This window comes from Dermacentor variabilis, chromosome 2 (assembly GCF_050947875.1).
Source record: "Dermacentor variabilis isolate Ectoservices chromosome 2, ASM5094787v1, whole genome shotgun sequence".
NCBI lineage: Eukaryota > Metazoa > Arthropoda > Arachnida > Ixodida > Ixodidae > Dermacentor > Dermacentor variabilis.
In genome coordinates, this window is record NC_134569.1 from 152,158,694 (window position 1) to 152,171,018 (window position 12,325).

General features: G+C 49.0%; 1 protein-coding gene across 1 annotated transcript; it reads right to left on the minus strand.

The window, feature by feature from the left end:
• Positions 1-1,442: 1,442 nt before the first annotated feature.
• Positions 1,443-8,714, minus strand: LOC142573350 (uncharacterized). Its single transcript, XM_075683003.1, has 3 exons — positions 8,697-8,714; positions 7,827-8,078; positions 1,443-1,832 (listed from the first exon to the last, which is right to left on the minus strand). The coding sequence occupies exons 1-3, from the start codon at positions 8,712-8,714 to the stop codon at positions 1,443-1,445; spliced, it is 660 nt and encodes a 219-aa protein (XP_075539118.1).
• Between the last annotated feature and the right edge of the window lie 3,611 nt (positions 8,715-12,325).

The window sequence follows — 12,325 nt, forward strand, 5'->3', positions numbered from 1 at the left end:
ATAATGAGGATAATGATAATAATAATATTATCTGCAATTACTTGTCAAGTACAGCAGGAAGGCCTCTCCAATGACGTGATATCCTAGAGTTCAACCAGTTTATCCTGTGCCAGCAGATTTCGTAATCATATCACAACTCCTAATCATCGACCACTTACCTCGACTACCGATTCTCTCCATTACGACCCCTCCTCCCTTTTCCCTTGTTAAAATCAGACGACGTGGTGAAAGAACGATACGAAGACGAAGAGTAGTCATAGGTGCTTCACATGGTCGTATTCGCTTTCTATAGCTGGCTGCGTTGATTCAGCCTTATCTTTTTTTCTATATCTGTACCGCCCATTTTGACGTTCTAAAAACCGCTGTTTATCTGTTCTACGCTTTACATGAGCTGTACGAGTCCACTTCCTTTGAATTCCTGTTAGAATATTCGCTTCACATTTTCGGTCTGTCATGCAGGCTGATATCTCACTGTCTCTACGCGTTTGTGTTGGTAAGAGGCGGCAACTATGCTTAAAACAAAGGTCGAACTCAACTGATCCATATCGTAGACTGATCCATGTCACCGTGTGGAGCACGACTGCTGGATATTGGGCAGTATGTTTGCACCATGCTACCTTCCCTTCAAGTGACTTGTAGATGCCAGAAACTTTGCCACTTTACTGTGCGTTTCTCACGCAACCTGATCATCAATTCCAATGGCAGGTTTCGACCGGAACCCTCCGGGACGTCTCGCGTCCTTACCTGTTTGTGGGCTAAAAGGTTCATATTTATTATGGTGCAACAGACTAGAAACCGCATGGAGCAATGACTGGACATGAAACTCTCAGTCCTGTCCGGTCGCTTCTCCATTTGGTTGCGCGTCACAGCAAGGCATATCACAGGTATGAAATAGGTGACATGAGCCGAAGTGGCTGGAAAATGCGGCAGCTTTGCTGCTCTTGGAGAAAGGTTCCGCACATATGCATCTGTCAGATACAGGTTAAAATAATGTTTCTTTTCTATCTTTGTTGCCCGGAGTGATAGCGCAGCCATGCGCTGGTATAGCTCATAAGATGACGGGCAAGTTTTGTAGCATACACTCTTAAGCAAAATTACACCCTTTTGCCACACAACGATATTCGTCATCTGTCTTGTCCGCATTTCCTTTCTTTAACGCGGCGAGCCCGGTATTTCGAAGTCACGAACGACATGCCCGTTATCAGTATGACAGAGCATTAACGACAGGAAAGTAGCGGGCGCGGCATTTTCAAGAAAGGAAACGCAAGCAAGGCAGATGACTATTATTGTTGTGTGGCAGAGATACGCCCAAAAGGGTGTAACATTGCCTAAGAGTGTACACTCTTAAGCAAATGTACACCCTTTGGGGCGTATATTTGCCACGCTATATCCTTCACGCTGACCACGTCGGCTTTCGCTATGCGTTTTGTACTGGCTTCTCTTTATGCCCACTTTTGCGCGTCAAACCACGTGAATAAGAGCGCCGCAAGCAACTTGCTCAGACACTCAGTAAACTCGGCTGTTCCTGTGACCTTCTCTTCGCTGAGCATGGCGACGAAGAAAGCGAAGGGGATCAGCATGCCGACGCACAACCGGGTCAGCACGAGCGCGTAGTTCTGCGTGTCCTTGTACTCGATGTAGCTCGGGTAAGGGAAGCGCTGTAGACTCACGGGCTGCAGCGCCTGCCCAATATGTTTGTGCAGGAACGCCTGCATTTCCAGGTGCAGCTGCTGCAGCGTCCCCATGATAGGTAGCAAGGTGTTGATCTCCGGGAAGCGTTCCTCGGCTGACGGTCCCTCCGGCTGAGACAGGATCCGCTGGGGGTAGTGGACCTGTAGAGACCATGACACGGTGTAAGAGTCGATCCGTGTCATCCTTTTGTCTGCGTCCTTAATTGAGGTCATTTGCATGCACCAAATAAAATTAAATTTCACAATATGACATGCAATGTCAGATAAAAGCAATGCTTAGGAGATTTTCTCACAGAGGCGCACGTCAAAACCGCTGGTTGCAGGAACAAACCAAAATCATTGCGAAACAAATATAAATAAACGGGAATCGACTGAAGCCGAAGCGCAACATAAAAAACAGAAAGAAAACCTAAGGTCGGTCACCCACCTTCCGTCATGCAGTAGAATCATACAAGGAAACTTTTACACATTACCCGAAGTTCCAGATTTTGGGGTATCCTGCATACGTATCGCTTATCAATGTCATTACCGAGCGCATCTCATTCCCATTATGAAAAATGATGCTCAGAAATGTGAAAGTTTGGGCACGTTCGTATACCATTTTATTGCGAGATTATTAAAATATCAAAATAACCGTGAATTGATCAGGCGCATTGCGTCAGCGCGACCCTCCCATTTTTAGCTGGATAGGAGACCCTGACATGGAGGACTGGGTCGCCTCCTACGAAAGGGTGAGCAACCACAACAAGGGGGACGAGGCTTCGACACTGAAAACGTGTGGTACCGCAACCACGAACCTGACCTATCGACATGCGTGGCGTTCAAGACCAGCTTCACAGGGGTGTTCGGGTGGCCTGCAGTCGGCAAGCTTCGCGCCGAGCGACGTTTGGAAGAACGAGCGCATCAGAACGGTGAGACATTCACAAGTTATTTCGAATTTCCAATATGTCAGATCTCCCCAAGCGTGTAGGTGCGACGATGGCGGAAAGTGACAAGATCAGGCATTTTTTAAAGAGTGGATGGTGGTGATGCCTTTCAGATGGTGTTGGCAAAGAACCCCAGCACAGTGTCTGAAGTAGTGATCCTGCGCCAGAGCTATAATGAGTTGCGCCAGCAGTGGCTGGCCACGCGCAATTCACTGGAAGGCTCTGTCTCTGGCTTGATGGTTGCCGCCGATGACTCTTCTTTGATGGTGCAGATTAAACGGTTGGCAAGAGGTGGCCAGCCAACTTGCATTGGCGTCTCTGCCCCAGAGACGCCCCGCTTTTCGTTGACGCCCACGTTGCAGCGCGACATCCAGGAACAAGTCGCTGAGTGCATTCCCCCTGCCTTTCACAACGCGTCTGTTGCTGAGCCACTCAGCTATGCGCAGGTCGCCACAATGCCTGCAATGCCGACTCGTGCCGCGTTCCATGCACCAACGCGGACATCACCGCCAAGCGCCCGGTCAGTGCCACAGTATTCCCGTGTGCAAGAATCATGGCGCACACCAGAAAACCGGCTGGTTTGTTACTCCAGCGGCGCTGCAGGCCACGTGGCGCATTTCAGCCGGTGCCGGATGCCACCTACTTCTCGCTTCTGGCAACCGACTTTCACCTACCCGCCAAGAGAATTTCAACGCCGTGCTTCACAGGATCCGCCTTTCGATTCTGTGAGCCCATCGGACGAATCCGTTTTCACCAGTCGTCGATCTCCTTCCCTTCGCTGCCGCTTTATTTCGCGCGTGAAGCGTCGGCCTACCACTCATCCCTAGGTGAACTAGTCACCGCAGTCTCTTAAACGAGAACTGCGTGTCCTGCGAAATCTCCACGGCCACCGATTTCCACTCGTAACGTGATTGATGTACTCGTGGAAGAATACATACTCTAGCACTTGTAGGCACAGGAGCTGCAGTTTCGGTAATACATGCCCACCTCTGCCGCAAACTTGAAAGTGATGACGTCGGTTTCAGGTCTTTCGCTACGCACAGCTAGCACGCAACACATTGAGCCATTGGGAGCCTGCACAACCCGAGTGGTCATTGAACAGGAGCTTTTTGTTATTGAATTTTTGTTCTCGCCTATTGTTCTCACGACGTCATCTCGGGATGTCATTTTCTTTCAAGCCATGATGCAGCCATTGAATGCCCCCGCGCTGAGGTAGCGTTCCTTCCCATTTGTGACACACCAATCGAAGAGCAGCCTCCAGCCAAACTTGCCGCAGAAGACGTCGACATACCTCTGTGGTAGTCTGTGATCGTTCCGTTGTCGTGCGACTCCTTGTGTTACGGTGGTGGACTTTTTATGTCGACTGACCTCTTCGCCCGTCGCCAAATGGTTCCTCTGCTATTTCTGTGCTGGTGCCATTTCCGTATGTCTATGTAACCCACCGTCGCTTCCGCTTCATTTGTTATGCCATGAGTGCCCCATTCGTACGGCACCGGTGCACTTACTGTTCAACACGCTTACATCACCGCTGTAAACTCTGTCCCTTCGAGTTCTTACCGATCCTATTTGTCGCATCCGTCGACCGCAACCTTGCTCCGACACATCGCGACGAGCTTCTCCGTCTTCTTCACCAATTCAGATCTTCACTTGATTGCCGCAGTACTTTTTTTTGGTCAACCGACAGCTGTCTCCCACACCATCGAAACTGGCTCTCATGCTCCTCTGCGGCAGCGATCTTACTGGGTTTCGGCCTCGGAGAGGTGGCTTATTGACGTGCAGGTGACTGATATGCTCATTCGAGGTGTTATTAAGCCATCAAACAGTTCATGGGCATCACTAATTGTGCTTGTTAAAGAGAAAGATGGTACCATCCGATTTTGCGTAATTTATCGTCGTTTGAATAAGATCACGCGGAAGGATGTCTTTCCTTTACCGTACATAGACGATGCACTTGACTGCTTACAAGGAACCGAATTTTTTACAGCGAAGCTGTCCTCTGACGCTGGTAGATGTCCGTTAGTCTTGGCGTCGCATCGACGCGAAGAAAATTTTCGTCTACAGTTCCTCGCGAATGCTCTATAGCTCTCAATCTAATGCAAGTTTCTTGAAAAAAACATTATGCTGAAATTGGCCGCTAAGTTACGCCGAGGTTCACTTACTTGTCATAATTAGTTCACAGTGAAGTTGCAAACGTTACAGAATTCTCGTCTGCTGTCAATACGTGACCGTCTACGTAGGGATCACGGTTACAGAAAACGGCTGCAACTCTTGTTTTATTGCAACTATCCTGAAACAAATTATATGACAATTAGCCGCTAAGAGGACTCCAACATTGCGCTGATAATCTAATTTTCATAATTCTGTAGTTCACAGGGAAGTTGTAACTATTGTGGAATTCCCGTCTGCCATGCATGCAGCCGCACTTGCACAAGTCACTACTTCACAAAAGAATAAGAATAAATCACTCCACAGTCAAAAGAAGTATTTGTTGTCTGTGTCCTTCAATAATAATAATAATAATAAAAAGAAGAATTTTTGTATACATAGAAACTTCGATTGAGGTAAAACGCACCACAGCTTCGCTTCTCATTCTTCTCCGCCGAGTGGAAGGGCTGATGATTTTTTTTCTTCCTGAGATATTTGCTCTGGATACTGGCAGGTGCCTATGACCGAAACTGATTGCTGTAAGACCGCATTTGTCACCCCCGACGCGTTGTATGAATTTAATGTCACGCCGCTCGGCCTTTGTTAATGCGCCGGCCACATTTGAAGGGATGATGGACACTATTTTTGCGTGGCCTGAAGTGGCAAACATGCCCTGTTATTTTGACGACATTATAGTGTTTCCGCCCGGCTTCCACGCACATCTTCAACGCTTAAAATAAGTTTTGGCCTACCTTACGCGAGCTAGCCTACAGCTTAACTTAAAAGTGTTTTTTTGGTGCAACACAATTTAGCTAAACTGCGCCATGTTGCCTGAACATGGCGTACTTCCTGATCCCGCTAAGCTTCACGCCATGATCGAATTTCTTAAGCCAATTACACTTAAGGCACTGCTTGGCTTCATAGGCCTGTGCTCATATTTTCGCTGTTTTGTACGAAATTTCGCTACCATCATTGCACCCCTGACGCAGCTGCTTGCCGGCACCAGTGACCATTCTGTCTGGTCAGAAGGGTGTGATGCCACAGTTACCGCCTTACGTCGTCTACTTACGTCGCCACCAGCCTTACGTCACTTCGATCCCAATGATCCTACGGAAATTCACAACGACGCCAGCGGCGTCGGCCTGGGCGCAGTTGTAGCGCAACGAAATCCTGGCTTTGGCGAGTACACGTGTTAGCCTACGCGAGCCGAACTCTCAGCAAAGCTGACGCCAACTACTCTGTGACTGAAAAGGAATGCTTGGCCATTGCGTGGGGTCTTGCTGAATTTCGGCCTTACCATTACGGTCGACCTTTTAACGCCGTCACAGATGTGCTTTGCTGGTTGTCGTCCCTCAAAGACCGGTCTGGCCACCTCGCACGATGGGCCCTATGTCTACAGGAATACGTCATCATAGTTTTCTACCGCTCCGGGCGCAAGAATTCTGATGCCGACGCTTGATCATGTTCGATGATCCCACCCGACACAGACAGCGTCTCGCGCCATGACGCCGCCCTGTTATACCTTTGCACGTCACCGACTTGGCTTCAGCGCAGAAAAAGTACCCATGGATAGCCACTCTTCTGAACCTTCTGAAGAATCCTGTCGGACTACCGGCGTCTCGTACGCTCCATCGTCAAGCACCACATTTCGCAGTTCGAGATGGACTTCTCTGCCGCCGAAATTACCATTGCGATGACCGCAAGGGGCCTGTAGTGGTCCCGCGCCAACTTCGCAGCGATATCTTCGCTTCACTTCACGCCGACCCGCAGTGTGGCCATGGCGGTGTGTCCAATACCTACACGCGCCTTCGACATCGATATTACTGGCAGGGCGTATACAGTTACGTTAACAAATATTTACGCTTCGGCCCGAACTACCGACGTCGAATATTGTCTCCTCGTCCAGCCGCTCCTTTGCAGCCACCTCCATGCCCAGTCCGCCCTTTTGACCGTGTCGGGATTTATTTATATGGTCTTCTCTCACGTACGACTGCTGGCAACCGTTGAGTTATAGTCGCGGTCGATCACCTGACGCGACATGCGGAAACCACTGCCCTCCCAGCGGCCACAGCTTGCGACTTCGGTTCTTTCATCCTCCAACACCTCGTGAACTCTTGAGTGACCGAGGGCGCGTGTTCCTTTCTGAAGTAAGCAACATTATACATCGCAGACGAAACGGTTCGACTGTACTCCTGGCGACATGCTGTCCCTGTATGTCGCATCGGATCATTCGAACTAGGACCTTGTTCCACCGTTCGTAACATACGTCTTCAACAACGCCAAACAAGCCATAAGCTGATTCTCTCCGTTTTGCCTTCTCTACTGCCGCGAACTTTCCAGTACCATCGACACAGTTTTTCCGTATCGTCCAGATGTTTTAGAGTACACGCCAGTTTCTACCGCCGCTAATCATGCTGCATGTGCCACGTCTACTCCCGCGCCAGCCGCGTCAAAACTCGCCGAACGCGCGCCGGCTGCGTCGCGACACTAGACTGTAATGCGTTCAGTTTTTAGCCGGCGTTATGGGACTTTAGCCAGCGTAGCTGAAGTGCGCGCGCGTGGCGCGCCCACGTTACGCCGGACCATATGCGTGTCCTTAATATTGATCCCATTCGCCAGCTGTCAGCGCAGCCTGCACTGGGCTGTAAATCTGAGGATTCGTAGCTGAATACGAAGCCATGGCGAGTAAACACTGGTAACAAGCATGCAATAAGAACAGGTTCAACATTGTCGCGGTTGCTGTTCCGGTCTTACCGCCACTTCCCTTATTTCCCGGCAAGCAATGGTTGCTCCCCTACGAGTGTTGAAAATTCCGAGGCTGAATTCGTCAACATGTCCGTTCGTATGTGATCTTTCCCATTCGCTTGCCGCCTTCGTTTAAGATATGTGCAGCATAAGGATTGGGTAAGAGCGTAAGAACGTTTTGTGAATACAGCCTGGTCCATAGCCGAGATGTCCCTTGCGACCAACAAATTCGTGACTACATTGGTCGATCCTTTCCCTATTCACCTCGTCATTCTCTACAGAAAGAAGATGATAGGAGGGGAAAGCCCGTTTCACTTACAAGCACGTCGAGGGGCAGGCTGCCGCCGAAGAAGGTGATCCGCAGGCCAACAGGCACACTGTCCTTGTCGCCGGGCTTCAAGTTGCCGTAGAGCAGCCCCACGGTTTGCACAGGTGTCCGGTTATGCCACATCATGGCAGCGACGAGTTCTCCTTCCGAGTGCCTTCCCATCACGTCGGGCACGTGCAGCCTCTTCCTGGCTTCACGCGTCAGCCGGGACACGTACTTGTTGTCAGCGGGTGCATATAGCACCTGCAGAAGTACACGGTGACCCGTGCTAAAGAGTGGCCGCGGAGCTTGTTCGGGAATTTCGAAAGAACTATTCGCAGCACGCACGACTCGCAGAACAACCAATATCCCAGCGATATGGAATTGGTGGTGCCAAGAACGTGGCATCCATGACGTGTTTCTGGCTCTGCAATCACTTCCGGTGCATGAAGTCAGCAAAAGCATAGCCTTTGCGATTGGTTTGTATTACTAATGCCGCCTTCGCTGGAAGGTGCTTTTCGACACCACCTATTACCAGTCCCACGTCAGCCAACCTCACCTTATGCTTACTGTATTACTGCATTACTGTATTACCTTTCATTCGCTCATATGAGTGCATTAAAAGAAACACACACAAAGGCGAAGCTCGTATGAGACATGCCAGCTAGCTAACATTTATAGAAACATCTTCATTTTTTGTGATAACCCACATTTTTGCACGTTCACTTGATGTTTTTATGCGTATATTGACCGAGAGATTGCCCTACCAGCTTATGAAGCGAATTCCCGGATGCAACGTAGTGGTAGACGATTCGGCACGTCGCAGTGCTTGCTGAACCCTATCAGACATCTATCTCTATTGTCTCGAAACAAGCGGCGAACCTGTTTGACTTGTACCATGTCGAGCTCCGTGTTCCAGAAGGTGGTTGGCCTGATGGGCGAAAAGATGGTGTCCCCCTAGCGAATCAGCGGCTCGCGCACCACGGAGCTCTTCTGGATTCCCAACAGGAGCACCACCATCAGCACAATCTAGAGCAGCGTAGTGGTGTAGCGGCGACACAGCCGCTTCACGTAGGCGTTCTTCCACACCAACATTAGCAGTTGCCGCCAAGGGGACGGCGCGGGGCGGGCCGAAACGTCAACCGCAGGAACGTTCATCGCTGCGGCCAGAGGAGGGCCTGCGGGTCGACAAATTGTTTCTGAGCGCGGATACATATTCTACCCTCAGGGAGCGTAGCCATTCGGGTAAACGCTTGCCCATAAGGAGCATGACCGAAAGTATCGAAGTCACATGTACATTATTCCAAGTAAGGCAGATATTCTTTTCTAATACATTTCTCTAAGGCGATGGATACTATGCGTAAGAGTATTAAGATGTTCCACTTACACAGTGAAACTTGTCTTGAAATATAAAAATAGCTATATGTATGAACAGTGGCCAGAAACTGGGCCGAAAGAAGAGTCGACGCTCAAGTACATTCGTTTCAGAGCGCTTCCACTCGAATTAAAAGGAATAGTTTGGCAAATGTTTCACTTACATCGTGGAACCTGTCTGGGAGGATATGTTAGGTGCTCTCTTATTGCTAACGTCTTCCGTACCGGAGTTAAAGTACAATGAAAGGTGTATGATATTTACAAAATTGTAACAAATAGCTTAGGTGATTTACTTCAGAAGAAATACATTGCTCTGGGCGAATTTGTGCCCAACAGGTAAAGAGCTAAGCCATCATTTTACCTCCAAGATCGAGATCCTACTGTTTTCCCACTAAGGTCGCTTTTCCTTTTGTTGCGTTTCCACGCGTTCGGGTACGACGAAGGCACATGCCGCCGATGCACGTGTTTTCCTGCATCTCTGGGGCGCAGAGATCGGCGCGCGCAGTTTGAAGGCGTAGTATGTGTCTTACGTCAACATGTTAGAGCACAGCTCGTACGCGCCCGTTCATGCGTTCCGCGTAGGAGTCGGCCCTCGCCGTCCGCCCTCGGCGTCACCGAGCGAACGAGCACAGCGAAGCATGAAAGAGCGAACACAGAGCGCAGCGGAAGATAAAAGGCTGCGATAACGAAGAGAGCGCGAGGAGAAAAGCGGAGGAGGAGTGCGTCGCGGAACCATGAGGCGAAAAGAGCCGACTATGGCGAAAGCGTGAGAAGAAAAGCGTAGTAAGGCGCAAGAAGGGCTCTGCAGCGACGACCGCTAAAGAAGCAGCAGAGTAGGGGGCCATCGTCTCTTCACCCATGGTATGCGGCGAGCGCGTCGACCGATACCATATATGGAAGCAATGCGCTACATGAGCGAACGTCTGTCTGCGACCGCTGCTGTGAATCGCGCGCACGTGTCACCCACGCGTTGCCTCTCGCGATGTCCCGGTTAGCGCGGCAGTCGAGTCACTCTTCTCTTCGTTTGCAATGTGTCGCACGAGACAGCTTGTCCGAGCAAGCGACTATATATCACTAAATGGAAACACGTATAGAGCTGCACTCAAAGTTCGCGTTAGGAAGTATATCAATGGTCGGTGAATTTTCATGCAATTTATCATTTGCCATGCTTATATCTAGTACGGACCTTATTACACCATAAATTCTACTTTGTCAACGCGGTGGCCTTGGTGACTGGCTTTAGAATCCTCTCCGACAACTTACATTTAGCATGCAAGGTTTTCCCAACTGTGCTAGCTGGAATGACAGGCTGTAAGCAGTGGAGTACAGAGCAGAGTTAAGAGTTGCTGAAACTCGTGCGGCGACCCATCCTTGCAATCATGGCGCTATATGAAAAAAAATGCGTATTTCTTATGCTCAAGGAACAGTTAGATTGCACTAAAAGAACCGGGTTTTGCAAGGAACGGTGAAAGTTACCCTTCTTACTGTAAACTATTTTCTAGTGCTCTGTACCAGTGCATCCTGGTGCGCTGGGCGCGTGATCTTGTATTCTTTCTTCCTTCCTTCGTCCCTTTCGTGCTATCCGAAGTTGTGGATGTGTACCAACTAGTCCGATCACAACGCTCATGATCTCGTCATTCCGCAGACATGCGCAAACGTGGGTTTTTGTCAAATTATCTCACACGATCCGGTCATCGACTTCCGTTTTGCCGGTGGCGATAATTTTCCCCCTCGCATTTAAGGGGCAGAGTAATGGCGACACTTCTGCAATTTTGTACGTTCTAAAAGTAACATATACAGTACAAGACATACGACGGGGCTTCGGGCGGACTGTACAATTTCATGACCGGTGAAATCGGTGCGGAATAGAATTGTCACGTAATGAGATCAAAGACACCCATTCGATACCGTGTTCTTGATCCTATTCACACATCAATTTTGTCAGGATGCCAATAAATTGAATAGGCATGACGCGAAGGCCAGAGCTATATTTTCTCACCCATCAACATCAGAGCCGCTCGGCCCTCAAATTCCGCTCCCTTACGCGTGTTTCCACAATGGCATCGTCACCTAAATTACAAGGCCATTCATGCAGAATAACTATATGCAACAAGAAGAATAGAGCAGTCTCCATCACCAACTCACCTGGTTGGAGCAGAGCCGTTTGTATTTACGAGGTCCGGACTTCGCACGTCTGACGAAAGATTCCAGAAAAATCGGCACGAAGAGGTTTGGTTTGGTTTGGTTTGGTGCCTGTAGTTATAGCACAACCCACTACGGGGGATTGGCCATGAATCGGGCGGCAGTGGGTGGAAAAAGAATAAATACCTAAATAGGATTTTCTTTTACTGAAAATGCGATATTAAATTAATTCTAATCGTTAATAATAATTTTCATGCTATAGTTTCTTAAAATTAGAAGTTAATATTTTTGGTTTCTTGTTTTGGAAAATAAAACAGTAAAATTAGCCACGCGACGGTTCGTGCAGTGCTTCTGCTCATTCTGTGATAGCACGTTCTCATGTGCGACAGCTGGTTCGGCTGTTGCGGGTTATGACGGTCTGTGAGACCCGTGGGATGTACTAAAGAACCAAATTCCGGATTAAGATTCCAGGTTAAGACACAACGACGTAAGAGAGCAAGGACAAAATTATTAACATGTACCAAAGCTCGGTGCTTATTTTCGTTACCTGGATACGGTCGTCTTCGCCATTTTTTTTCCTCTCTTATTCTCTTTAATGACGGCCACATCCTCGGTGAATGGCTGGAAAGGTTGAGCAGGCATGGAGAAAATTGTGAAAGAGTGACGAGACGTAAGCAGGATGCTGAAGCCTACCCCTTGGTTAATACCTCGTACACTTTGAGGCTGCTGAGTTGGGGTCTCAGTAGCTAATATAAGCGGTTTGCACCTAAGTGCGAACCAGCGACAGTTATTGGTAGCGTGACTCTCAAGAAATGTCGCTTTTACGAAAAGCCTCGAGAGGCGTTCTTAAAACGTTGATGTTGACTTCTGGAAGAATGCCCCATGACAGCATGGTTTAGTTTGGATTCTCTTCACTGCTCTCGCAAATTGGCTATGGCATCATTCGTCCTCTTTATTCCTTTAATATTTTTTACTGATGCCGGGTCCTTTCCCTG

Coding starts and splice junctions, on each gene's coding strand:
- LOC142573350 (XM_075683003.1), bottom strand. Junction 1,833..7,826: donor GCCTGCCCCTCGACGTGCTT/GTAAGTGAAACG, acceptor TGGTCTCTACAG/GTCCACTACCCCCAGCGGAT.